Genomic DNA, 27,129 nt, shown 5'->3' with positions numbered 1-27,129 from the left:
GACTTGTCTACTGGGGAGATTGACCAGAATGGCACTTGAGGAGTAAACTATTCCTGAATAGCTCCCCTTTGGACATTCTTATTCCAGAGTATAGGAATACCTTTTCACAATTTCCTTTAATCTACAGATAAAGGTAAATCAGAAGAAGGCCCCTTCTTCTGGGATTAAAGTGTCCACACAGGAAGCTATTCTGATCACTATCCCCATGTAAACAGATCCTAAACTTCTTGGTGGGGGGGTGGGCCAGAGAGAGAGAGAGAACATTTTATCTTGTATGTACAGGAAAGCTCTCAGATACTATGGTAATGAGAGCCATGTAAGTACCTAAAGAGATACATAGCTCTTGTTGATGTGCTAAGCCAAGAACCCAAAATAAATTCCAGTGCAAAAGGACTGGACCATGCCTTATAAAGTTTAAGGCCAGAAGAGACCCCAGATCATCTAGTCTGACATCCTGTATATCACAGGCTCCAGCACTCACACACTAAACCCAGCAACCAAAATGAAACCAAGGTATTACAGCCCACAGGAGACTAACCAGTTGTGTATCACAAGCAGAGAATAGGAGGGAGTGAGGTGCACCAAGGCCCTCACAATGACACAGAATTGATTAAGTGGGTTATATCCAGTTGATCCCAGCAAGTGACCTGCACCCATGCTGCAGAGAAAGGAGAAAAACCTCAGAGATCACTGCCAAACTGGTCTGGGGGAAAATTCCTTCCTGACTCCACATATGATGATCAGTTAGACCCTGAACATGCGCAGTGCTGTAACAAGGGCGAGGCGAGTGAGGCACTTGCCTCAGGCGTGCAAAGCGGAGGGGCGCAGAAAAAGACTGGTTTTCTCGCCTCCCTCCCCAACCAGGCGTGTTCCCTCCCTGCGTGTGTCCCTGCGGGCGGCTGCCTGGAGAACAGCAGCCCTGATACCTGCAGCCCCCCCAGCAACCCCTTTCCGCGTGCCAACGAGACTTGATCTGCAGTGATTCCAGCCTCTGGCTCCAGGGCAGCCTCCCAGCCGCTGCCCGTATCTCCGCCTGACTCCTCTGGCCTGAGCCAGCCCAGGGCGGGAAGGGGAATGGGAAGAGCCGCTACCCAGTAACCCCAGCACAGCCGGGCTTGTGCCCTGGGGCTTCTTCCTCTGGCTTAACCAGGCAGGGTTTAGTCCATTGTGGCCCAAACCAACCCCAACCCCAGAGAACTGGCCCGAGCCGCAGGGCTGGCAGGGGATGAGCTCGTCTGCCAGGAGGGTTTTAGTAGGAGCCAGAGGCAGGCCCGGTGCAGATCGTGGAGCTCCGCGTCCTTTGCCACTGCGACTGCACTGAGCCGTGGCTGGGAACTAGGAGCAGGGCCCAGGTGTAAGCAGCGCCCCTGCGCTCAGGGCCCGGGGCAGCAGGTGAGGTGCTCTGGGAGCAGCCGTGTTATTTCCCTCCCGGCCTGGCCAAGGATCGCAGCGCAGTGGCTGGGGGCTGAGCCGGCTCCGGGGGGCTTTGGGCTCCCGGGTCCCGGAAGGGATGGAGGGGAGGCTATGAACGGGTGGTGGGAGCAGCTTGGCTGCGTTCGTCTAAGCAGCGTGTCCCCAGTGCTGGACACATTGGTGCCCCAGCAGGGTGCTGCACTGGGACTGCTCCCGCTTCCGGGCTGCAGCGGCACAGATCCCCCTGCCCCACTCAGGCCGAATCGCAGAGAGGTAGGGAGCTCGGAGAGCGAACTGCGCTGGTTCTGGCGTTTCCGCCTCTGCTGCTCCTGCCCGGCCCTTTCCACCCACCGGCTCAGGCGCCCCCTCCCTGGGCACGGGCTGGGGGCTGAAGCGATCAGAGCTGCTCCCTGGCTGGGCTTTGCCCTGGTGTGCTTGCACCGCCCCTCGACAGTTGCTTAAACACCAACACATTTAAAAACATGTTTCTAGCGAAGGGGAGGAAAGCTGTCCAGTCCTAGGGAAGGGAAAAACCCCGGACATATGGGAGGAAAAAGCAATGGTGCCCGCCCGCTCCAGCAGTGAACGGGCGATGGAGGCGGTGAAAAATGAAACTAAAAACAACTGTTTTCTATTTTAAAATGTAAATAAACAGAACAGCCTTCCCCGCAGTGTTTGTCTAAGTGCGGCAGCACTGCTGCTGTGTAGGTCATGAAAAGGGTGGTGCATAGTTTAAAACTTCCCATGCTGGTGATTTCTTAAAGAACAGTCGTTCATAGTCCGAACACAAAAGCTCATGATTTAATTGGAAACAGAAACAAAAGCTCTGATTGTTGGTGTTTCAAACAATATTTTTTTTCTGAAGACTTCCTAGTTCAAACGGATCTTATGATTAAAATAAATAAACTTTCTATTTTCATTATTCTTGTTATTTACGTATTTTCCTTTTTTTTTTTTTAACCAAGTAGCTACTATGAAATTATATGGAGAGGGGAGGGCGCAACTTTATATTCTTGCCTCAGGCAGAAAAATAGCTAGTTACGGCTCTGAGCATGCGAGCAAGAATCACCTAGATTAGCACCCAAGAGAGAGTACTTAGAGTACTAGCCCACCCTGTCCAGCATCCCATTTCCTGCTGTAGTCATTTCTGATATTACAGAGGAAGGAGACCAAACAAGCCCAAAGCCCAATCAAAGTACATTGAGGAGAAGGAAAAAAAAAAACAAAAAAACCTTCCTGACTGTCTGAAGAGCCTTATGCATTTATTCCTTTAACATGGAATTTAGGTGTTGCATAGGGCCTAGTTCACCAATCTTGCATAGGGTTGGTTTTCACCCAGATAAACTTCAGAGGGAGGGTCTTTTATATTCATAGCTTACTCCCAGGCCAACATATTGTGTATGTGTGCATCCACAGGTTTGTCTATGACAGGGGATCCCCAGCAATATTAATCCTTATGAGTTATGTCACAATTCTTATATTCAGAGCACTTCACAGATATTATCTAGTTAATCTTATCAGATCTTCAAAGTAGGTAAATAATTCGTATTTTCCTAGTGGGAAAGTTGAGACACAAGTTATATTGACTTGCCCCAAATCATATACTGAGTCAATGTCAGAGCCAGGATTAGAGCGCAGGAATTCCCAGTTACCATACCTGTGCTGAATCCCTGGACCACACTCGCTTTTGCAAACTGGGCATCTCCATTTTTTTAAAAGCAGACTTCTGCAAACACTTATGTACTTAATTTTGAAGTCACTGCCAGTATTCACATGCTTAAAATTAAGCAAGAGTGTAATTGTTTTCTGGATTGAAGTCTGAGACTCTGCAGCTTTTTAGAACATTTCCTGGGTAGCAAGTAAGGCAAAATTATATTATCGAAACAGAGTCTTTGTAAAATGCAATTAGTATTTATTTGCTCCTGACAACAAGTACTCAGACATCATAATATTTAGCAATGCAGCCAAATACATAATAGCTGAGTACTTATTTTTCAATAACTATAGTGGATTATTATATACATACTTCAGAAATATTTATAAATAGTTGATTTCATGTTTTGAATAATTTACAGAGCATGTGCCCCAGAAGAAACCACATTTCACTTACTGCACTTGTCATTAATGAGAGAATATATTGACTATGAATTTTCACCAGTAAAAGTAAGTATTAATGGAACCATGGGCAAAAGATCTTAAAACTTTGTATACAAACTTGATCATAAAGATTTTCTTATTTTTTAGGACAAGATTTCCTTTCAATATGACATTGAAAGGGTAATAGATGATTGGATCTTAATGGGGTTTCTTGTAGGCAATGACTTTATTCCTCATCTACCTCATTTACATATTAATCATGATGCACTGCCACTACTTTATAAAACATATATGGCTATCCTGCCAGAACTTGGAGGTAAGTAATTTAAAAAAAATATTTAAACAGAAACATACTTATAGTTCTGGAACAGAAATCAAAGGAAAGGTTAAGCGGAAGTGTTGCCTAGATAGACCTTACTAGTATAACAATATTGTTTGATAGTACTTGCTGAAGTGTGAGCTAGTCAATTTTTCTTCGAGTGCTTGCTCATGTGTATTCCACAGTAGGTGTGCATGCGTGCCACGTGCACCGGTGCCAGAAGTTTTTCCCTTAGCAGTACCCGTAGGGGGGAGCACCGCTGCGACCCCTGAAGTGACGCCTCTATATCGCGCTATAAAGGGAGCCGCTCGCTCCCCCACCCTCAGTTCCTTCTTGCCTCCAGTGAAGGTGTGTCAGAACTTCTTGCTGCAGCCTTTCCAGTTGATCTTAGTGGTACCTTTAGCTAGTTATTAGTAGCTCGTAGAAAGTAGTTTTTCAGTTGTTAGAGTGGGCCAGGGCATGTCTCGTGCCCCAGGCTTCAAGTCGTACGACTCCTGTCGCCATTCCATGCCAAGGAGTGATCCGCTGCTTGTGTGAAACTCACGTGAGTGAACGCTGCAAGATCTGCAGGTCTTTTAAGCCACGAACTAAGAAGGAGAGAGACATGAGGCTTCACGCTCTCCTCGTGGAATCAGCGCTGGCTCCAACTCCAATACACTGAGCGGACTCGGCACCGGGCACCACATCGTCGGTGCTCAGCAAAGCCCCCTTCCCCAGTCGGCACGACTCCCCTTCCAAGAAGCAAAGGAAGAGCTCGACTTCACAGCGGTGCCGTGAGAAGGAAGGGGGAGAGGCTGGCTCCGCGTTGGTCCCCCCCCGGGCTCGAAACCTCCAACTCATGCTGAGCGGAGTAGCCTGGCAGTGTCGACATGCGCCTCTCCTGCGGTCCCGATCCCATCGACGCCGGAGGCTCTACAGGCTGCTCGAGACATTTTGAGCTTGCTGGTGCCCAGGGCGCCACCAGTGGTGGGCCACTGGTCCCGAGGCAAACCGCCGTTGAGTGCTCGACAGGCCTCTCTGATACGGTGCAGTTCTCACTCTGAAGACCGCTCTCTACCCTGTTCTGCATACCCTGGTCCACTCGCAGCTCGCGTCCACCACCCTCAACGCCAGCCAAGTTACCCGGTTTGTTGCCGCCCGGGCAGGAGTCTAGGGGTCCCTCGACGCCACGCAGCAGTGGGCGCAGGCACCGAGATAGGCATCAAAGGCGCTCCTCTTCATGATGCAGCTATCACAGTTGGTCTCGGCGTGACGGACATCGATGCTCGCGTTTGAGCTCCCTCCCTGTCAGACGTCACACACGGGGCTCCTGCCGTGCGTCACCTGCACCACAGCTCCAGGCGCCGAAGTGAATCTTCCGGGGGGTACCGGTCCTCAACGTCAAGGTCCCGGTCCAATGGAAGACGGCATCATAGGCACCGTCGTTCCCACTGCTCCTATGGTACCATTCAGTTGGTGGTGACCTCGGCCTCAGCACCCAGCCGCCCCTCGCTGGGCCGTACGGATCAGCTGGACCAGATAGTGCCACCTGGCCCGCAGCATGGACAGTGGCAAGGGGCCCCATGGCAGGGACAATGGTGTCCCTGGGCACCGTGTCAATGGGCACCGTGGCCACGGATGCCCACCCAGGCAGGAACCCGCTCGGTGGCCAGGGCGTCCGAGGCCCCGTCAGCCTCGCTATCTAGTCCAAGGCACAAATTGACACATCATGAGTTGTCGGCTCCGCGCCCGGACTCTGACCTGGGGGTTGATCCCCCAGCACCGGCTGCGGCCCACTGCCCCATGCCAGCCTCATCATCCAGTGCAGGAGAGACCATCACGGCACCACCCTCTGCTCCACAGGAAGACTTCAAGGTGCATCAAGACCCGCTAAAGCGGGTGGCGTTGAGCCTCCAGCTGCAGGCCGAGGAGATGGAGGGCCCGTCCGATTCCCTCTTTAATGTACTGTCCCCCTCGGTGCCGGTCCAGGTGGCTTTCCCCCTTCACCAAGGAGTAGCCAACATCTCCAACGCCCTGTGGTTAACTCCTGCCTCTCTGGCCCTGATTTCCAAGAAGGCTGAGAGGAAGTATTTCATGCCAGCCAAGAACCATGAATACCTGTACTCTCACCCAGCACCTAACTGCCTGGTGGTGGAATTGGTGAACCACCAGGAATAGCAGGGCCAACCCGCGCCCACCCCCAAGAATAAAGACGCCAAGAGACTAGACTCTTTTGGTAGAAAACTTTACTCCTCTTCCAGTTTCCAGCTCAATGTGGCCAACCATCAGGCCTTACTGAGCTGATATGATTTTAATTTATGGGAGTCCCTGCCAAAGTTCGAGCCACTCCTCCCCAAGCGGGCTAGGAAGGACTTTAAGGCATTGGTGGATGAGGGGGCAACGGCAGCCAAAGCAGCCCTGCAGGCAGCGTCGGACACAGCGGATACGGTGGCTCGCTCGATGGCCTCTGATCTCCATGCGCAGGACGTCTTGGCTCCTCCTGTCCAGGCTTTCGGCGGAGGCCCAGTCCCTCATGCAGGACCTGCAGTTCAACAGGAAGGCCCTGTTTGCCAAACAGATGGACATCAGGCTGTACAGGATGAAAGACTCTCCTACCACCCTGCAGACCTTGGGCCTCTACGTCCCTCTGGCTAAGGACAAGGCCAAACCACAGATGTCAGCTCACCCTATGCAGAGCAGATATGAGCCCCCTTACAAGAGGCTGAGAGACCAAAAGTGCGGGCCTCAACGACAGTCCCGCTCTGCCCCAGAGCCTGGGCCCTCTAAGGGCAAGAGGCAGGGAAAGAAGTGTTTTTGACTATTTGCAGAGGGTACCAAGGCAGTTGCCATGGAAACCCCCCACCCCTAATAAAGTTTGTGTTCAGCAACTGTTTGTCTGCATTCCGTGGGGAATGGTCACGAATAACCTCGGATGGCTGGGTCCTCAACACTGTTTCCAAGGGCTACACGTTGCAGTTCAGTTCACCCCCGCCCAACCACTCCCCGTCCCTGGTGGGCTCGGGGGACCCGGAGCACGTTCACCTCCTAGGTCAGGAGGTGGAACGACTATTACATCTGGGGGCAGTGGAGAGAGTGCCAGTAGAATTCCAGGGCAGGGGCTTCTACTCCTGATATTTCCTGATCCCAAAAGCGAAAAGGGGTCTCAGGCCCATCCTAGATCTGTGGAATCTCAATCATTTTATGGTCCGCTCCAAGTTCCGCATGGTGTCCCTGGCTTCTGTTATCCCCTCCCTGGACCCGGGGGACTGGTACATGGCCCTGGACCTTCAGGACTCGTATTTCCACATACATATTTTCGAAGGGCACATGTGCTTCCTCCGTTTCCTGGTGGGGCCTGACCACTACCAGTTCACAGTTCTCCCGTTTGGCCTATCCACAGCACCCAGGGTATTCACAAAGTGGATGGCGGTGGTAGTGGCCTACTTCAGACGAGAAGGGGTCCAGATGTTCCCATATCTGGACGATTGGGTTCACAAGGGCAACTCACGGTCTCAGGTGAGGGCCCATGTGGCACATGTGGACAGGAGCAGGTCCAAGCTCGGCCTGTTGGTAAACGAGACCAAATCAACGCTAGTCCCCATGCAGCGCATAGAATTCATAGGGGCACTACTGGACTCCTTAAGGGCCACAGCCTCTCTCCCAGTGGACAGGTTCGAAACCCTCAAAGGTCTCATCTCCTCAGTCATAACTTTTCCGGTGACAGCAGCAAGGGCATGCCTTCAGATCCTAGGGCACATGGCAGCGTGCACATATGTGGTCTGCCATGCCAGGCTCTGAATGAGGTCCCTCCAGCTATGGCTAGCCTCCCAGTTCTCCCAGGCTAATCGTCTCCCTACAATACTGGTCCTCCTTGCGCAACATGCTCCAAGGGGTTCCTTTCCAGGAGGCGGCCCCGTCAATAGACCTGGTGTCCGATGCGTGTGGAGCCCACATAGGGAACATGCAAACCCAAGGGATGTGGTCAGCCTCGGACCTGACCCTCCATATAAATGTCAGGGAGCTCAGGGCAATACGGTTGGCATGTGTAGCTTTTGTCATGCAGCTTCGCTGCAAGGTGATCAGAGTCCTTACGGACAACACTGTAGCGATGTTCTACATCAACAGGCAAGGCAGGGCACAGTCCTCGGCCCTCTGCCGGGAAGCCCTGAGCCTGTGGGAATTCTGTATAGCCCATGACATCTCCCTGAGGGTTTTCCACCTACCGGGCACCTGCAATACACAGGCCAATCGCCTCAGCAGGGTTTTCTCCCCCCATTATGAGTGGTCTCTCCAAGACTGGGGAATTCCCCACATGGACCTGTTCGCGACCCGTCAGAACCAAGCCCCACTCCTCCAATGAGGAACGCCTCCTTCACATGCTTGATGTACGTAGGGCACTGGCCTTCTACCTGGAGCGGACTAAACAGTTCCGAAAATCCTCGCAACTCTTCGTTGCCTTGGCTGAGCGTATGACGGGGCAGCCTATTTCCACCCAGTGCCTTTCTCGCTGGACCATCTTGTGCATACGCATGTGGTATGATCTGGCAGGGGTTCTCCCACCACCGATCATCAGGGCACACTCAACGAGAGCTCAGGCCTCGTCGGCTGCCTATATAGCCCATGTCCCTGTCCAGGACATCTGTAGGGCTGCCACTTGGTCTTCAGTTCACACATTCACTGTGCATTATGCGATCATCTCCCAAACTAGGGATGACGCCAGGTTCGGCAGAGCGGTACTGCTTCCTGAGAACTCGTGAACTCCTACCCACCTCCAGCGGATATAGCTTGGAATCATCTATTGTGGAATACACATGAGCAAGCACTCAAAGAAGAAAAGACAGTTACCTGTTCTGTAACTGGTGTTCTTCGAGATGTGTTGCTCAGGTGTATTCCACATCCCGCCCTCCTTCCCCTCTGTCGGAGTTGTCCGGCAAGAAGGAACCGAAGGTGGGGGAGCACGCGGCTCCCATTATAGTGCAGTATAGAGGCACCACTCCAGGGGTCACAGCAGTGCTCCCCCCATGGGTACTGCTAATGGAAAAACTTGCGGCACCGGTGCACGTGGCGCAAACACACACCTACTGTGGAATAGACATGAGCAACTCATCTCGAAGAACACCAGTTACAGAACAGGTAACTGTCTTTTTCTTTTTGTATCTAATTCCATGGGTATTAACACTTTTTTTCACAGTATTACTGTTTAATGCTATTGGCCTGGCAAGAATAAAAAAAAGATACAGGAAAAGTATGGGAAGGGGCAAAGACCACAATGATATGAGTAATGTCGCATATCGCTTTCTCACCGATAAATCTGTGAGCTACCAAAACTTTTTGTCACTCGCCCCAGAATGCTTACATGATACATCAGTTTTATTACTGATATCTTATTATTTTCAAGATTCCTTTTTATGGGAGAGCTATATTTACTTTTTCCAATGTGACTGTCACTAGTTATGAAGTCTATCCATAAACTGTAGTTTTTGAGATTATTTGTTTAATGAGTAGCATGGAGAAACCACAGGTAAATATATAGACTTTAGATGAGTATTGTATCCAATCTGTATTGGGAGAACAAAGAAAATATAGTATAGCATCTTTAAAATACTAAGAAATTGCAGAGGGTTATTGGAGTTTCAGGCCTGTAGTGGGACAGTGGATGGAGAAAACTGGATGGGGTGAAGAGAAGGAGTTTTCTATGGAAACTAAAATATGAAAGATTGTAGTGTCTAGGCTTCAGTGGGAGAATATTCAGGTGGGAATGTTCAGTTTCAATTTTATATGCACTAATTGGTCATCAGCTAACAAATTATTATGAAGAGTTTTAGAATGTACATTAACTTCAGTTGTTTGAAAGTAAGGACAATTAATTTTGTTGCTGTTAGATTTGATTGACATCCTCAGCAGACTGTATATGATGTGTTAGAAAGCTTTGCAATTTTACTGGAGAAGATTTTATTGGGTGTCTAGAAAGGGGGGTATTGTTGCACGTAGAACTTTAATGTAAGTCTTTAAATACATACAGGCTACATTAATGAAAGTGGGCATCTGAACTTACAACGCTTTGAGAAATATCTTACAAAATTGTCAGATGTAAGTAACCTTTATTTGTACTGTGTATATGTTATAGGGCTACCCATCACTATAGTGTCTGAGTGCCTCATACTTTTAAAAATACGCAATCAAAATACAGTCTTCATAGCGAGTTCAAGCCTCCTATTTTGGACAAAAGCTGAAATGTATTCACCCAAGGAGCTATCTCACTGCTCCATAAAAGATTAAATCTATAGAACTCTTGACAATTGGCATCAGCTAAGAATCTGCTCCTGAATCTTTTACAGAATGACTCTATGGAAATTTATATTAGTTGAGGATCTGTCCCTCAGTTTTACATAAAAGCCTTATTTAAATATGCCTTGAACTTTAGCCAGGAAAGCACCATGCTCTAGCTCTGATAAACCACTAGATGGAGCAAATTCTGTAGATGAGGTCCCTGCTGCCAGTTACACTTTTGTTGCACAGTCCAACCAATTGCCATCTGATCTGATAGTCATAATAGATTTTGGGGAGAGAAGCAGAAAATTAAGTAATTGGATTTAGATTATAACTTATCTTATATTGCACCTGAAATCAAATGGGGGAATCAATTTAGAGTATGGAAGTGTTAGATGCTCACAAAGATGGACAGCAGCAGACTGCACTAGCTGAAGCAATCCAGATGGTTTTCAAGGGCCAGCCCCATTAGGGTACATTGCAGTAATCTGTCCTAGAAGTGACAAAAGGCATGGACCATATCAATGTGGATAAGGTGTTATCTGTACATGAACATTTGATCCAAAAACTATTGACATTCTATAATGTACCTAAACATAAGATGGTACATTATCTCACATGGGTGAGATTCCAGAGGACTGGAAAAGGGAAAATATAGTGCCAATCTATAAAAAGAGGAATAAGGACATCCTGGGGAATTACAGACCAATCCTCTTAACTTCAGTACTCAGAAAAATTATGGAGCAAATAATTAAGCAATCAATTAGCAGACACCTAGAAGATAATAAGGTGATAAATAATAGCATGGAATTGTCAAAAACAAATTGTGTCAAACCAGCCTAATAGCTTTCTTTGACAGGGTAACAAGCCTCGTGGATAGGAGGGAAGTGGTACATGTAGTATATCTTGACTTTAGTAAGGCTTTTGATACTGTCTTGCATGACCTTCTCATAAATAAACTAGGGAAATACAACCTAGATGGAGCTACTATAAGGTTGGTGCATAACTGGTTGAAAAATCATTCCCAGAGCTATCATTGGTTCATACTGATAAAGCATAAGGTCATATCGAGTGGGGTCCTGCACGGATTGGTCCTGTGTCTGGTTCCGTTCAATATCTTCATCAGTGATTTAGATAATGGCTTAGAGCAGGGGTCAGCAACCTTTCAGAAGTGGTGTGCCGAGTCTTCATTTATTCACTCTAATTTAAGGTTTTGTGTGCCGGTAATACATTTTAATGTTTTTTAGAAGGTCTCTCTCTACAAGTCTATATATTATATAACTAAACTAGTGTTGTATTGTAAAATAAACAAGGTTTTCAAAATATTTAAGAAGCTTCATTTAAAATTAAATTAAAATGTTGATCTTACGCCGCTGGCCCACTCAGTCCGCTGCTGGTCTGAGGTTCTGTTCACCTAGGCCGGCAGTGGGCTGAGTGGGGCCTGAAGCCGAGACCCCAGCTGGGAAGGGTCTGGCAGTCAGAACCCCAGACCGGCAGCGGGCTGTGCGGGGCCGGTGGCCGGGACCCCAGACCGGCAGTGAGGTGAGCGGCTCAGCCCACTGCTGCTCAGGGGTTCCATCCTCCAGCTCCTGCCAGCAGGCATCCCGGCTGCCAGACCCGCTCAGCCCACTGCCGATCTAGGGTCATGGCCCTGCCCACATACAGTGAGTACCTACCTTCTCCCTGGTTCTGGCACATTCTCTTCCTCTCTCTGCACTGAGCTGAGGGTGGGAGTGGACCGAGCACAGGGCTGGGGGTGAAGGGTCTGGCCAGGAGCTAGAATGAGGCTGGGGGCTCAGGGTTGGGGCAGGAGGTTTGGGTATGGGGGCACTTACTGGTCAGCTCCCATTTGGTGTGAGGGGTGCAGGTGGGAATGTGAGTGGGGGTGCAGGAGCTCCCATTTGGTGCTCAGGGTGGGGATGTGCGGGGTGCATGGGATGTGGGGGGTGCAAGAGTCAAGGCAGAGGGATGGGGGCATGTGAGGAGGGTGCAGGTGTCAGGGTAGAGGGGCTGGGTATGTGTGGGGGTGCCAGAGTCAGGGCTGGGGTCATGTTGGGGGGGGAAGGAGTCAGAGGGCTGGGTGGTACAGGGCTCAGGGCAGAGGGCTGGGTGACTGCCTCCCTCCAAGCCCCCAACCCCCCCTGCTCCTTGTCCCAACTACCCCCTCCTGGGACCCCACCCCCTATCTAAGCCTCCCTGCCCCTTGTCCCCTGACTGTCCCCCTATGACCCTACCTCTTACCTGTCCCCTGACTGCCCCAACCCTTATCCACACCCCCGCACCCAGACAGAACCCCCTGGACTCCCATGCCTATCTAACCGCTCCCCGCCCCCTGACAGGATCCCCAGAACTCTGGACCCATACAACCCTCCCTGCCTGCCCCAACCCCTCTCCACATCCCTACCTCCTGACAGCCCCCCCAGAACTCCTGACTCATCCAACCCCCCACAGCTCCTTGTCCCCTGACCACCCCCTCCAGAGACCCTCCCACTCTAACTGCCCCCCGGGACCCTCCTTGCTCCCTGTCCCCTGACTGCCCTGACCCCTATCCAACCCCCGCCCCCTAACAGACTCCGGGACTCCCATGCCCCATCCACCCCCCCTGCTCCCTAACTGCCCCCTCCAGAGACCCCCGCCCCTGAACCCCCCTCCGGGATCCCACCCCTCCGATCCAACTCACTGTCTGCCCCCACCCCTTATCCAACCCCGGACCCCTTACCATGAGGCTCCCTGCTCATCCGGAGTTTTGTTGCTCACGCGCAGCCCCACCCCGCCCCTCAGAGCGCTGCACGCGTGGTGGTGCGGCTCCGGATGAGCGGGGAGCGGTTTTCCCTCCCCACAGAGCCAAACGCTGCTCTGTGGGTACATGCAGCCCCGGCCCCCAGGGCCCTGCGTGCGTGGCGGCAGGGCTCCAGGGGAAAGGCGGGGGTGGGGCCGGCGGCTTGCTGCACTCGGCCGGCGTTCCGGCCAGGGAGCGCAGACCCTGCAGCTTGCCACGTAGGCAGGATTTTTAATGGCACGCTGGAGTCCCGGCAGGTTCGAGCATGCCATTAAAAATCGGCTCGCGTGCCATCTTTGGCATGCGTGCCATAGGTTGCCGACCCCTGGCTTAGAGAGTATGCTTACAAAGTTTGTGGGCAATACCAAGCTGGGAGGGGTTGCAAGTGCTTTGGAGGATTAAAATTCAAAATGAGCTGGACAAACTGGAGAAATGATCTGAAGTAAATATAATGAAATTCAATAAAGACAAATGCAAAGTACTCCACTTAGGAAGGAACAATCAGTTGCACACATACAAAATGGGAAATGACTTTCTAGGAAGGAGTACTGCAGAAAGGGATCTGGGTGTCACAGTAGATCACAAGCGAAATGGGAGTCAACAGTGGAAAACTTGTTAAAAAAGGCAAACATCATTCTGGGATGTCATCGCAGGAGTGTTGTAAGCAGGACACAAGAAGTAATTCGTCTGCTCTGCTAGAGATGTAATATTTGTTTAAAAAGTTAACCATTTAAACTATTAAAATTATGTCATTTAAATGATTAACTTATTAAAGGGAGAGGGGCTGAGGGCTCTGCAGCTGGGGCTGCTCCGGCCGGCCCTGCATGGCTGGGGCTAGCTGGCCCATACAGGTGGCCCGGGGCTGGGGGCTAACAGTTAGGGTCAGTTAACCAGTAAGACTGATGTTTTAACTGTTTAACTATTTAGTATTTTACATCCCTATGCTCTACTACACATTAATTAGGCCTCAATGGGAGTAGTGTGTCCAGTTTTGGGCTCCACATTTCAGGAAAGATGTGGACAAATTAGAGAAAGTCCAGAGAAGAGAAAAAAAAATTAAAGGTCTAGAAAACATGACCTATGAGGTGAGATTGAAATAATAGGGTTGTTTAGTCTGGAGAAGAGAAGACAGAGGGAGAACATAACAGTTTTCAGGTACATAAAAGGTTGTTACAAGGAGGAGAGAGAAAAATTGTTCTTTCTAACTTCTGAGGATAGGACAAGAAGTAACAGAGTCAAATTTCAGCAAAGTCAGTTTAGATTAGAAATTAGGAAAAACTTCCTAACTGTCAGGGTGGTTAAGCACTGGAATAAATTGCCTAGGGAGGCTGTGGAATCTACGTCATTGGAGATTTTTAAAAGCAGATTAGTCAGCATTGGCCTTCTAAACCCAGGGTTTTGAGTTCAATCCTTGAGGGGGCCATTTAGGGATCTGGGGCAAAATCAGTACTTGGTCCTGCTAGTGAAGGCAGGGGGCTGGACTCAATGACCTTTCAGGGTCCCTTCCAGTTCTATGAGATAGGTATATCTCCATATATTATTATTTTATTTATTTATCCTAGAGGATCTCCCAGTTGATTGAGATCTCCGGCAGCACAGCAGAGCTGCTGCTAAGACAGGCTCCCTGCCTGCTCCACACCACACCCGGAAGCGGCCATCCCAGCCCCGGAGGGCGGGGGGGTGTCTCCCTCTGCGCGCTGCTCCTGCATGCAAGCACCACCCCTGCAGTTTCCATTGGCCAGAAATGGAGAACTGTGACCAATGGGAGGTGAGGGGGTGGTGCTTTCAGGGAGGGGCAGCGAGCAGAGCCACATGCCACCCCCAAGGGCTGCAGGGGTGCGTTGGCCCCTTCTGGGAGCGGCGTGGGGCTGGGTTAGGCAGGGAGCCTGCCTTAGCAGCAGCCACGCTGCACCACCAACCAGGAGCTGCCGGAGGTAAGTGCTGCCTGGTGGGAGGCCGCACCCAAGCCCTGAGCCCCCTCCTGCATCCCAAGCCCCAGCCCTGACCCCCCTCCTAGAGCCAGCACCCCATACCCCTTTCTGCACTCCAACACTCTGCCCCAGTTCAGAGCCCCCTCCTGCACCCAAACTCCCTCCCAGAGCTTGCACCCCTCATCCCCTCCTGCACCCCAGTGCCCTGCCCCAGACTCAGCCCAGATCCCCCTCCCACACTGCGAACCCCCCGGCTCCAGTCCAAAGCCCGCACCCCCTCCTGAACCCCAACCTCCTACCCCAGCCCAGTGAGTGAGGGTGGGGGAGAGTGAGTGATGGGGGGGGGTGGAGTGAGTGGGGCGGGGCTTTGGGGAAGGAGCGGGGTAGATCCTGGGTTGCCCTTAAATTCAAAAAGTGATCTTGGATGTAAAAAGGTTGGAGACCTCTCATCTAGATAATACTTAGTGCTGCCTTGAGTGCAGGGGACTGGACTAGAAGACCTCTTGAGGTCCCTTCCAGTTCTGTGATTCTGTGATATTGTAGGATGGATAATATAATTTAAAAATCATCTAATCTCTTTAAACTGTTTCAGGTTACAAGAAAAAGAAAAAATAGGTTTTCAATATATATTTTCTGTCTCTATAATAAGAGGTGATTCATGTTAGACTGCCTCCGCTCGTGGGTTAAACATTCATGTGCAGATAACATTTTATGTAATCTAATGCAGCTCTTACAGATAAAAATGGCTTGCATTTTCTGTTTCATATGCTACCGTGTTCATTCAGCAATAGTGTACATTGCCTTTAAAATAATTGTTCTAAATTTACTTTAATCTCTATACACAGTTTGATCGTGAACACTTCAGCGAAGTCTTTGTCGACCTAAAATGGTTTGAAAGCAAAGTAGGCAATAAATACCTCAATGAGGCAGCTGGTATCGCAGCAGAAGAAGCAAGACGCCATAAGCAAAAGAAACAGAAGGTTGGTATTTTAAATGTACAGCTCTGAAAATGTAGAAATACTCAGCTATTTGTCAAAACATATGAATAAAGATCTGTTTAATTATTTTTAAAATCTCAAACTGTTAAATGTGGTATTTTATATTTTTTATTTCTGGCTTTTTAGAAATCAGAAATGATGGAAAACTTTAATATTTGTTGAGCGATATATCTGTCTTACACATACTTACACATTCATATGCACTTTCCATTGCCATTTTTCTCAAATTAAGCACATACTTCTGTTAAAAAATAAAAGATAGAAATCAGTGTGTCTTTCCATCAGCTGCTATGGAACATAATTCAGAGGGAGAAGTCAGACTGTGAAAGTTAGTCTTGGCAGCTCAGAAGATGGGTGTGTCAGTCAGATGTTTCATGCTGATTAAGTAAATAGCTTGCTCCATCAGAGCTGATATCTTAGATTTTACATCAAAATGGCAATGCTGTTTTAAAGTCACTTAAAAGGTATTACCTTCTTTATCTTGCACTAACCCTTTCCTCTATTTTTGTCTATATCCCCATCCTCACAACTCCTATTTTCCATTCTGTCTGCCTCTCCTATATGCCTTCAGCAGCAGAAGTGAACCACTCTTATTTCTGCACAGTGGCATTTTTCCAGTGACAGTAGTAGCAGCAGCATGAAACTCAGCTGCGATTAACTCCATCAGTATACTTAACTCTGCCACTCACTAGTACTGTTTCAGTTTTGTAAGAGTAAGACATATGCTTTAAAATGCATATGTTTTAATATGACTAGCTGTACTCTTGGATACTTTCTCATCTGTCACAGATGTGAAGGATAGCTGTACAGTAGTAGATAACCTTTTTGATTGATCCATAAAATGTCAGTGACAGCTGCTCAGAAGGCTAATTTCACAGCTACTGTGGAAAAGTGGCTAGATTAGGGGCTGATGATGTAGCGGGCACCCACTATAAGGCCTGGGCTACACTGGTGGGGGATCGATCTAAGATACGCAACTTCAGCTACGAGAATAGCATAGCTGAAGTCGACATATCTTGGATCGAATTAAAATTACTTACTTTGCGTCCTCGCGGCGCTGGATCAACAGCCGTGGCTCCCCTGTCGACTTTGCTTCCACCTCTCGAACTGTTGGAGTTCAGCAGTCGACAGGAGAGCGATCGGGGATCGATTTATTGCATCTGCACTACACGCGATAAATCGATCCCCAATAGATCGATTGCTACCCGATCCAGCGGGTAGTGTAGACGTACCCTTAATGAAGAAAAATGTAGCACCCAAATGAAGACAATAATTGGCCAATGTGATCACATAAATTCAATCTGCCCCCACTTCTTTAGAGGCTTTTTAATCAGACACAGATATTAAACAATATTTAAAAGGTTTTTTTCTCATTGTTCCTTTAAAAAAAAAAGTGTGTGTGTGTGTAGAAAGCATTTTTGAAAAATAGGGCAAAACAAATGCAACTCTTTTGGCGTTTGTTTTAAAAAGTAAAAAATTACTTCAGCATCTTAGTTTTAAGTTGCACATTAAATGGTAATGTGTTATGTTACCCACATATTGCCATGTATTTCTTATTTTGTGTATCTCAACTGTGAATTCATAATTTTAATAGGTTCAGGAAAACTCCATGTGTTTGGCTGCTCTAGAGAAAACTGAGGATGGAATTATGACTTCTTCTAAAAGTAAGTGCAAAGTATTATGCAGAATATGTACTGCAGAACCCTGATGATCTATACAAATATTTGGGAAACCAATTGTGAATTGGTAAGGAAGTGCAAACAAATACAACTTTAAAAAATAACAGCAATATATTTTTTCCTAGTAACCTGTGTGGGTGAGGACAAAAAGTAATGGATTTACTTTTTTGCTTGTGCCTTTGTGTTTTAAAACTAGTCCAAAGCACCTACATCGGATATGTAATTTTTTCCTTTATAAATTGAAATATATTGGTCAGTTTATAAAAAAAAACAATGAATTTTTAGTGATATTAGAAGTCACTATTAAATCTTTGCAATATTTTGGTTCAAATAATAAGTGTGCAGATTATTATTTTCTGACAACATTTAGCCTGTTTCCATACGTTTTTTTGGTCAAAAAACAAATTGTATAACTTTTACAACCTTTGACCATTTGCAGACTCTTAATCCAGTAAGGTTTTGGACTGAATGGTACATGTTTTATTGTTCGTTCTCTTCCTGTACAGAAAGGAATATTTCTCCTCAACTGTGAATTCAGGAATAAAACTACAGTAACAATGTCAACACTGAACAGTCTGAAATCTTTTGGCTAAGAAATTAATGTTAATCCAGTCTCTCTTTATTGGTTTCATTTCAGATGCATTGGAAGATGAACAAGAAGATGAAGACCTGTTTGAGACTGAGTTCAGGCAATACAAGAGAACATATTATATGACTAAGATGGGTGTGGAAGTAGTTTCAGAGTAAGTCTATACTGAGCTTGTTTTCACTTTTTAAAATACTGAAGACAAGTCTCTTAAGATATGTCTACACTGCAATTAAAGATCTGTGACTGGCTGGACCAGCTGACTGGGGCTTGCGGAGCTCAGGCTAAGGGGCTGTTTAATTGCCTAAGCTCTGGGGACCCCCGACCTGTAGGGTCCTAGAGCCCGGGTTCTAGCCCAAGCCCGGACTCCTACACCTCAGTTAAACAGCCCCTTAGCCCAAGCCCCACAAGCCCAAGTCAGCTTGCACAGGCCAGCTGCAGGTGTCTAATTGTATGTTGACATACCCTCAGTATCTGGAATCTAAGGCAGCATATCCAGTCCTCAGGAAAGGAGTTCTTGGTGTTAAAATATAGCCATGACACTTCTTTTCATATCAGCCAGAGGTATTAGTCAACTAAGAAGTTTGCCATGATAAGCCCGCTTGTGCCAGAAGGAAGATCCATTGATATGACTCCAAAAGGGGCCCAGAAGACTGTGTAGTTGCTAATTGCTCAAGAAGCTTTTCCTTGAATCATATATTAGTAAAAAGTAAATAAAGAAGGAAAAAAATCAATACGTAACATTTCTTTCTCTTTTAAGTGATTTCCTGGCTGATCAGGCTGAATGTTATGTCCAGGCAATACAGTGGATTTTGCACTATTACTACCATGGGGTTCAGTCATGGAGCTGGTAAGTGAATGAATGTCAGATGAGAGATCCTGAGTTGTGCTGGGATCAATTGAACTTTGAGTAATATATTGACACCATTTAATGCAGGGGTAGGCAACCTATGGCATGCGTGCCGAAGGCGGCACATGAGCTGATTTTCAGTGGCACTCACACTGCCCAGGTCCTGGCCACCAGTCCAGGGGGCTCTGCATTTTAATTTAATTTTAAATGATGCTTCTTAAACATTTTAAAAACCTTATTTACTTTACATACAACAATAGTTTGGCTATATATTACAGACTTATAGAAAGAGACCTTCTAAAAACGTTAAAATGTATTACTGGCACGCAAAACCTTAAATTAAAGTGAATAAATGAAGACTCAGCACACCACTTCTGAAAGGTTGCCAACCCCTGATTTAATGTATGTTCGTTTGCTTCTGTACTGTGTATGTTGCAGTACTGAAATTAACTCAAATTACTTTTTTTTTCTTCTGTAGGTATTACCCTTATCATTATGCACCTTACCTATCAGACATTCGCAATATCAGTAAACTCAAAATCCAGTTTGAGTTAGGAAAACCTTTCATGCCATTTGAACAGCTTCTTGCAGTACTTCCAGCAGCTAGCAAAGATCTGCTACCTAAATGCTACGAGGTAGGCTTTATAATTTGATTTTTACCAGTTTTATCATATACTACGGACCCTCGCTAGAATGCGCGTCCATATAGCGTGAATTCGGTTATAGCGCGGGACTGCGCATGGATCCCAAATTTAATTACCATCATTGGAATCCATGGTAAGGTGGTCCCCGCTATAACATGGTTCCCGCATTAATGCGGGACCGCGCATGGATCCAGAACCCCACGTTCTAGCGGGGGTTTGGTATACCTATTATTTTTTTAAATAAGAAACTTTCTTCTGCTATCTTTTCTGTTCCTGTTGTCAAACTGAGCTTGACATTTAGATTGTAATTATATGATTTTTAAAGCATAAAATTTACTAAATTATTCTAATACAATCTTTGGATGCACTATGTAATTTCTGAATGAGGCAGTTAAACTATCAGTTCATTCCAGTTTAGCCTTTACTTTGAATTAACATCATGCCTCACCTGTTTTGTCATCCTAGACTGAATCTTAAATTGTCTATGAAAATATAGCCAGACTGAATTCCCCTGTTGTATTGCTTTCTGATTTTCTAGCATTTGATGACTAGCGAAGATTCTCCAATCATAGAATACTATCCTCCAGATTTTAAAACAGACTTAAATGGAAAACAGCAAGAATGGGAAGCAGTAGTATTAATCCCATTTATTGATGAGGTGAGTGCTTTCAACTCAAGGAAAAAAATGTGTAACCAAACCCAGACAAACTCTTGCATAAGTTACAGTTAAGATTGTAAATAAATAAGTTTAAATAGGCATATGACTATTAGGACATTGAAAAATGTAAACATGTTGCCTGGAAATTCACAGTTAACCTTAAAGTTTAAAATATAATGTTCTTAATTCAGAAGACTGGTAGTAACATTTCTACAAGCAACCTTCACTTTGGAAGGAGTAGTAATTTAAACTTGAAAAATTGGCTTTCTCTGATTGTTGGCATTGTAAGTATGTGGCTTGTTTTAGTTCAAAATATTTTTTTCCATAAAGACTCCTTATTTTTTCATAAATACACCAAAAAAAGCAGCTTGGACAAAGTCTATATGGAAGAAAAATCACTTGATATGAAAAACAGTAATGGGCAGAAGACTTTAAAGGGAAACATTTAAATTTCAATTTGGTTCAAAGTATTTTGTCATTATTTTTAAAGCAAAGGTAAAAAAAATAAAATGATCAATTTTTTTTTTCTTTTGCATACAAGGTAACAATTGACAGTATATCAGTTTGTATGAAATTAAGATTGAGCTGGTCAAAGAATGAAAGAAGTTGTTCTTCTTCGAGTGATTGCTCCTATGCATTCCAGTCAGGTGTGCGCGCCGCGCGTGCACGGCATCTCAGAACTTTTTTACCCTAGCAACTCTGGCGGGCCGGCTGGCGCCCCCTGGAGTGGCGCCGCTATGGCGCCTGTTATATACCCCAGCCGGCCCGTCCGCTCCTCAGTTCCTTCTTACCGCCCGTGACGGCCAGTTAGAACTGTGGAGTGCTCTCTGTCCTCCACAACCCTAGCTCTCGCTACTTTCTCGTGTATATAGTTCGTTTAGTGCTTAGTGTAGATAGTTTTTCATAGTTAATTAGTTAGGTTTAGGATAAGGTTAAGGGGGGTATCCCCTCCCTTTCCTCCCCCGGTGCGGGCTCATGCCCAAGGCACCGGGCTTTAAGCCCTGCGCGTCGTGCCAGCGGCCTATGCCAGTTGGGGATCCACACGATGCCTGCCTCCGTTGCCTGGGCGAAGGACATAGAACAGATAAGTGCTCTTTCTGTTCCGCCTTCAAGCCGCGAACTCGCAAGGAGCGAGATATTCGCTTGAAACAACTCCTAATGGAGGCGTCGCTCCAACCCCCGGCACCGTCTGCGCCGGCACCGCGAGCTTCCTCGGTGCAGAGCGCACCGGCGGCACCAAGCCGCTCAGGCACCGCGGCACCACAGCCTAAGCCAGCGGCTTCGAAGACCCGGCACCGCTCGCTCTCGCCTTCAAGGAAACACAAGCTGGCGAAGGCACTTGCTAAGGCCCGCGCTGAGGACTCAGCGAAGACTGTTGCGCCACCTGCAGGCCCCGCGGTGGCCGTGCACAAGCCGTGCACCGGACCTTTGACTCCGGCGCCGCAAGGGCCGTCGAGTCCGGCATCGCCACGCTCCCCGGCACCGACCGTGGTTGAGCCCCGGCTGCCATCAATGCCGGAGACTTTCTCCTCGGCACGCGAGCTAATACAGCTCATAGAGGCACCGAGCCTCCGGCCCTCGGCACCGCCGGCGCGGGCTGTCGTATCGGCAGGGAAACCGGCCAGGATGCTTCGGCCGCCCTCTCCAGACAGACGGCACGGACGGCGCTCACGTTCCCGGTCCCGCCGCAGGTTACCGTCCCGTCGATCGCGATCTCGACACCGCTCCCCATCGCAGTACCGATCGCCGTCTCGACGTCGGTCGCAGTCTCGGTACCGCTCGTCATCGCGGTACCGATCGCACTCCCGACGTCGTACCAGGTCCCGATCGCCGTCGCATCGGCACCGACGAGGGTCTCCGTCCCGGCACCGTTCCCGGCACCGTTCCCCACGTAGCCACTCCCGGCACCGCAGGTCCGGCTCCCGGTCGAGCTCCCGGCACCGGTCGAGCTCCCGGCACCGCGGCTCCCGTTGGTCTCGGTCACCGTCCCGGCACCGTGAGAGCCTGCACCGATCCTCGGCACCGTCCGGGCCCGATCTGCCTCGGTCGGCGGCGCACTCCATCAGCGCCTCGGCACCGCCATGGCCGTCCCGCTCTGCATCGGTCACCTCCGCAGTGGACGGCGCTGCCCACTTTCGGACTGCCCCACAAGGTCATCCTCAGGGGGCACAGCAGTGGGGCTTCTGGGTGCCGTGCGCCCAGTACGAGACTCAGGGGGTGCCATTGCCCCCGAGAGCTCCTGCTTCCGAGCACAGGGTGCTAGAGGCGACGGTTAGCCGACCGCCCCCTTCTCCTGCACGTGAGCCGGACCACGAGGAGTCCATGCAGCCCGACCCAGCCGGCGAGCAGTCTGCAGATTCTTTGACAGAGGCCGCTGTCCTGGGGTTGTCTTCGTCGTCCTCACCGGACGAGGCGGTGGCCAGAGCTTCGGCCAAGGAGCCTCCGCCTATAGATCTGAAGGCCCACCAAGACCTTCTTCGCCGCGTGGCGACGGCTATGGCTCTTCCGGTGGCGGAAGTCCAGGAGGACGAGGACCCCATAACTAACGTCGTCGGGTCCGAGGTTCCCATGAGAGTGGCGTTGCCGTTTGTGCGAACAATTCAGAAAAACGCCACCACACTTTGGCAGACGCCTGCGTCCATCCCTCCTACGGCTCGTGGGGTTGAGCGCAAGTATTCCGTCCCCCCCACGGGCTATGAGTATCTATATACTTACCCAACCCCGGACTCGTTGGTTGTCCAGTCGGTCAACGACCGGGAGAGGCATGGTCAACCTGCCCCTGCGCCAAAGTCGAAAGATGCGCGGAGAATGGACCTGTTAGGCCGCAAGGTCTACTTGGCGGGCGACCTACAGATGCGCATCGCCAACCAGATGGTCCTCCTCGCCAGGTACGTCTTTGACATCATGACGTCCCTGGCAAAGTTTACGGAGCTCCTGCCGACAGCCTCCCGCCCGGAGTTCTCGGCAATGCTGGACGAGGGCAAGAAATCATCCAGGTCCTCCATCACGGCCGCCCTCGACGCCGCAGACTCGGGGGCTCGGACCTTGGCCTCCGGCGTGACGATGCGCCGCATCTCCTGGCTCCAGTCCTCCACCCTGCCGCCAGAGGTGCAATATACATTACAGGACCTGCCTTTTGACACTCAGGGTCTCTTTTCCGAAAAGACTGATTCCCGGATCCAGACCCTGAAGGACGGTCGAGTTGCCATCCGCACCTTAGGGATGCACACCCCAGCTCCACAGCGCAGGTCCTTCCGGCAAACAACCCTCCCGGTCTTTCCCTCAACAGCGGTACCGCCCATACAACAGCAGGCGGCCGGGGCAAAATCGCCGTCGTCAATCCGGCAACAGGCGTAGCCAGGGCCAGGCCCCTTCCAAGGCCCCGCAAGGCTCCAAGCCGGCCTTTTGATGGGACGCCCGAGGACGGCCCATCACTCTCCCTACCGGATCCTACCCCTTTATTTTACAACCGCCTGTCTCATTTCTTTTCGGCGTGGTCCCAATTAACAACGGACGACTGGGTGCTTCAAACAGTCCAGTCGGGATACCGCCTTCAGTTTGTTTCGCCCCCCTCTTCCCACCCACCCTCCCTGTCCCTCTTCAGGGATCCCTCTCACAAGCAACTCCTCTTACAGGAGGTCCAGACTCTGTTGAGCGTGGGTGCCATAGAGGCAGTGCCTCAAGACAGGCGGGGCAGGGGATTCTATTCCCGTTATTTTCTCATCCCCAAGGCGAAAGGAGGGCTACGTCCTATCCTGGACCTTCGCGAGCTGAACAAATACCTGCTCAAGCCCAAGTTTCGCATGGTCACCTTGGGGACCATCATTCCCTCTCTGGATCCGGGAGACTGGTTTGCCGCCCTCGACATGAAAGACGCCTACTTCCATGTCGCGATCTATCCTCCTCATCGACGTTACCTCCGTTTTGTGGTCAACAATGCCCACTACCATTTCGCCGTGTTACCATTCGGGCTCGCTACTGCACCGAGGGTGTTTACCAAATGCATGGCAGTGGTTGCCGCAGCCCTCCGCCGTCGTCAGATACACGTCTACTCGTATCTCGACGACTGGTTGATTCGCGGACAGTCTCGACAGCTGGTAATGGACCAGATGACACAAATCCTGTCCCTCTTTCAGCGACTCGGTCTTCTCATCAACGCCGAGAAGTCCACTTTGATTCCGTCACAGCGGGTGGAGTTCATTGGAGCGGTCCTCGACTCCTTGTTAGCCCGAGCCTGCCTACCGCAATCTCGACATCAGACGATGGTCTCCATCATCCGGGACCTCGTCTCCTTCCCGACCACGACGGTGTGCTCCTGCCTCCGTCTCCTAGGCCACATGGCATCATGCACGTATGTCACCGCGTACGCGCGGCTCCACCTCCGCCCGTTCCAGTCTTGGCTCGCGTCGGTGTACCGACCGCATCGAGATCCCATCGATATGGTGGTCACAGTCTCCAGGCCGACCCTCGACTCCCTCAACTGGTGGCTAGACCCGCAGGTCGTCTGTGCGGGAGTCCCGTTCCATCCGCCTCGCCCGTCCGCCACTCTGACCACGGATGCCTCAGCGCTCGGTTGGGGAGCTCACCTGGGCGACCTTCACACCCAGGGTCGGTGGTCGCCCCAGGAGCTCGCTCTCCACATCAATGTACGCGAGCTGCGAGCCATCCGTCTGGCCTGTCGCACCTTCTGCACCCACCTGCAAGGCCGCTGTGTGACAGTGTTCACGGACAATACAACAGCAATGTTCTACGTGAACAAGCAGGGCGGAGCCCGCTCCTCCCTCCTCTGCAAGGAAGCGATGCTCCTGTGGGACTTCTGCGTGACCCACTCCATTCACCTGGAAGCGTCCTTTCTTCCGGGTGTGCAGAACACGCTGGCCGACCATCTCAGCAGGTCGTTCCTCTCCCACGAGTGGTCCCTCCGACCAGACGTAGTACACATGATCTTCCAGAGGTGGGGGTTTCCCCAAGTAGACCTATTTGCGTCCAAGGAGAACAGGAAGTGCCACCTGTTTTGCTTGTTCCGGGGTCACTCGCCGGGCTCCCTGTCGGACGCCTTCCTGTATTCCTGGAAGGATCGCCTCCTCTACGCCTTCCCTCCATTCCCGCTCATACACCGGGTGCTACAGAAGCTTCGGAGGGACAGGGCCACCGTCATTCTCGTAGCTCCGGCCTGGCCGAGGCAGCATTGGTACTCCCTGCTGCTCGAGCTCTCCGTTCTGGATCCCATCCCCCTCCCGTTGTGGCCGGACCTCATCACCCAGGACTTCGGCAGGCTCCGCCATCCGAGCCTGCAGTCCCTCCATCTTACAGCTTGGTACCTGAGTGGTTGACCCACGCAGAGAGGGACTGTTCGGCGGCAGTGCAGCAAGTCCTGCTAGAGAGCAGAAAGCCTTCCACTCGCTCCACCTATCTGGCGAAGTGGAAGCGGTTCGCGCTCTGGTGTGACCAACAAGGCCTCAATCCCTTCGTAGTCCCTGTCCCTACCATCCTGGACTACCTCTGGTACCTTAAGGAGCAAGGTCTTGTGGTCTCCTCCTTGAGGGTTCACCTGGCAGCAGTGTCCGCCTTTCGTCCATCCGTGGAAGGTCGGTCCATCTTCTCCAACCAGATGGTTTCCTGCTTCCTTAAAGGCCTGGACCGCTTGTACCCGCCGGTGCGGCGTCCTGCCCCGACCTGGGATTTGAACCTCGTGCTGGCCAAGCTGATGGGTCCCCCCTTCGAGCCCTTGGCCATGTGTTCCCTGCTCTACCTCTCCTGGAAGACGGCCTTCCTCGTAGCCATTACATCAGCGAGGCGAGTCTTGGAGCTACGCGCTCTAACTGTTAGTCCTCCATACACCATCTTCCACGCGGACAAGGTGCAGCTTCGACCTCACCCGGCCTTCCTCCCAAAGGTGGTCTCGCCCTTCCACCTGAACCAGGAGATCTTCCTCCCGGTTTTCTTTCCAAAGCCGCATGCCTCGCCTCGGGAACAACAGCTACATACCCTCGATGTCCGCAGGGCGCTCGCTTTCTACATTGAGCGGACGAAGCCCTTCCGGCGTTCGCCTCAGCTGTTCGTAGCGGTTGCTGACCGCATGAAAGGCGAGCCGATATCCTCCCAACGGATTTCCTCCTGGGTCACAGCGTGCATCCGGACCTACTACGAGCTTGCTCGCGTGCCACCATGCCGCCTCACCGCTCACTCCACAAGAGCGCACGCCTCGTCGGCCGCCTTCCTGGCCCATGTCCCCATCCAGGACATCTGTCGAGCGGCCACCTGGTCTTCGGTCCACACCTTCGCCTCCCATTACGCGTTGGTGCAGCAGTCTCGAGACGACGCAGCCTTCGGCTCAGCGGTATTACACTCCGCCACGTCTCACTCCGACCCCACCGCCTAGGTAAGGCTTGGGAATCACCTGACTGGAATGCATAGGAGCAATCACTCGAAGAAGAAAAGACGGTTACTCACCATTGTAACTGTTGTTCTTCGAGATGTGTTGCTCCTATCCATTCCAGACCTGCCCTCCTTCCCCACTGTCGGAGTAGCCGGCAAGAAGGAACTGAGGAGCGGACGGGCCGGCTGGGGTATATAACAGGCGCCATAGCAGCGCCACTCCAGGGGGCGCCAGCCGGCCCCCCGGAGTTGCTAGGGTAAAAAAGTTCCGAGATGCCGTGCACGCGCGGCGCGCACACCTGTCTGGAATGGATAGGAGCAACACATCTCGAAGAACAACAGTTACAATGGTGAGTAACCGTCTTTTATAATAACAGGAATACCCAAAAGGAAAATAGTAAGTAGAGAAAGAAGCAGAGTAGAGTCATGAAGGCTCAGGTCCTGCACTGAGAACTGGGGGCTTTGCATGGTTCTCAGAGCACGATTAGGGGCCTTGATGAGTTTCTGAGATATGGGGAGCAAGTGACTGTTCACATGGGGACTATTAC

The 27,129-nt window shown here is 50.2% G+C and overlaps 1 protein-coding gene across 3 annotated transcripts in view; it reads left to right on the top strand.

Annotated features, from left to right (window-relative positions):
- Positions 1 to 27,129, top strand: part of XRN1 (5'-3' exoribonuclease 1) — a 92,655-nt gene that overhangs the window by 16,549 nt on the left and 48,977 nt on the right. For all 3 annotated transcript variants that reach the window (XM_045029388.1, XM_045029387.1, XM_045029386.1), the window contains exons 7-15: positions 3,489 to 3,576; positions 3,658 to 3,826; positions 9,831 to 9,898; positions 15,634 to 15,768; positions 17,381 to 17,450; positions 18,103 to 18,208; positions 18,812 to 18,901; positions 19,380 to 19,536; positions 20,084 to 20,203. In XM_045029388.1, coding sequence (XP_044885323.1) covers positions 3,489 to 3,576; positions 3,658 to 3,826; positions 9,831 to 9,898; positions 15,634 to 15,768; positions 17,381 to 17,450; positions 18,103 to 18,208; positions 18,812 to 18,901; positions 19,380 to 19,536; positions 20,084 to 20,203 — 1,003 coding nt within the window. The remainder of the gene's footprint in view (positions 1 to 3,488; positions 3,577 to 3,657; positions 3,827 to 9,830; positions 9,899 to 15,633; positions 15,769 to 17,380; positions 17,451 to 18,102; positions 18,209 to 18,811; positions 18,902 to 19,379; positions 19,537 to 20,083; positions 20,204 to 27,129) is intronic.

The sequence above is a fragment of the Mauremys mutica genome, chromosome 9 (genome assembly GCF_020497125.1).
Source record: "Mauremys mutica isolate MM-2020 ecotype Southern chromosome 9, ASM2049712v1, whole genome shotgun sequence".
NCBI lineage: Eukaryota > Metazoa > Chordata > Testudines > Geoemydidae > Mauremys > Mauremys mutica.
Note: the sequence above shows the minus strand (reverse complement) of the source record. Positions and strands in the feature narration are given on the sequence as shown.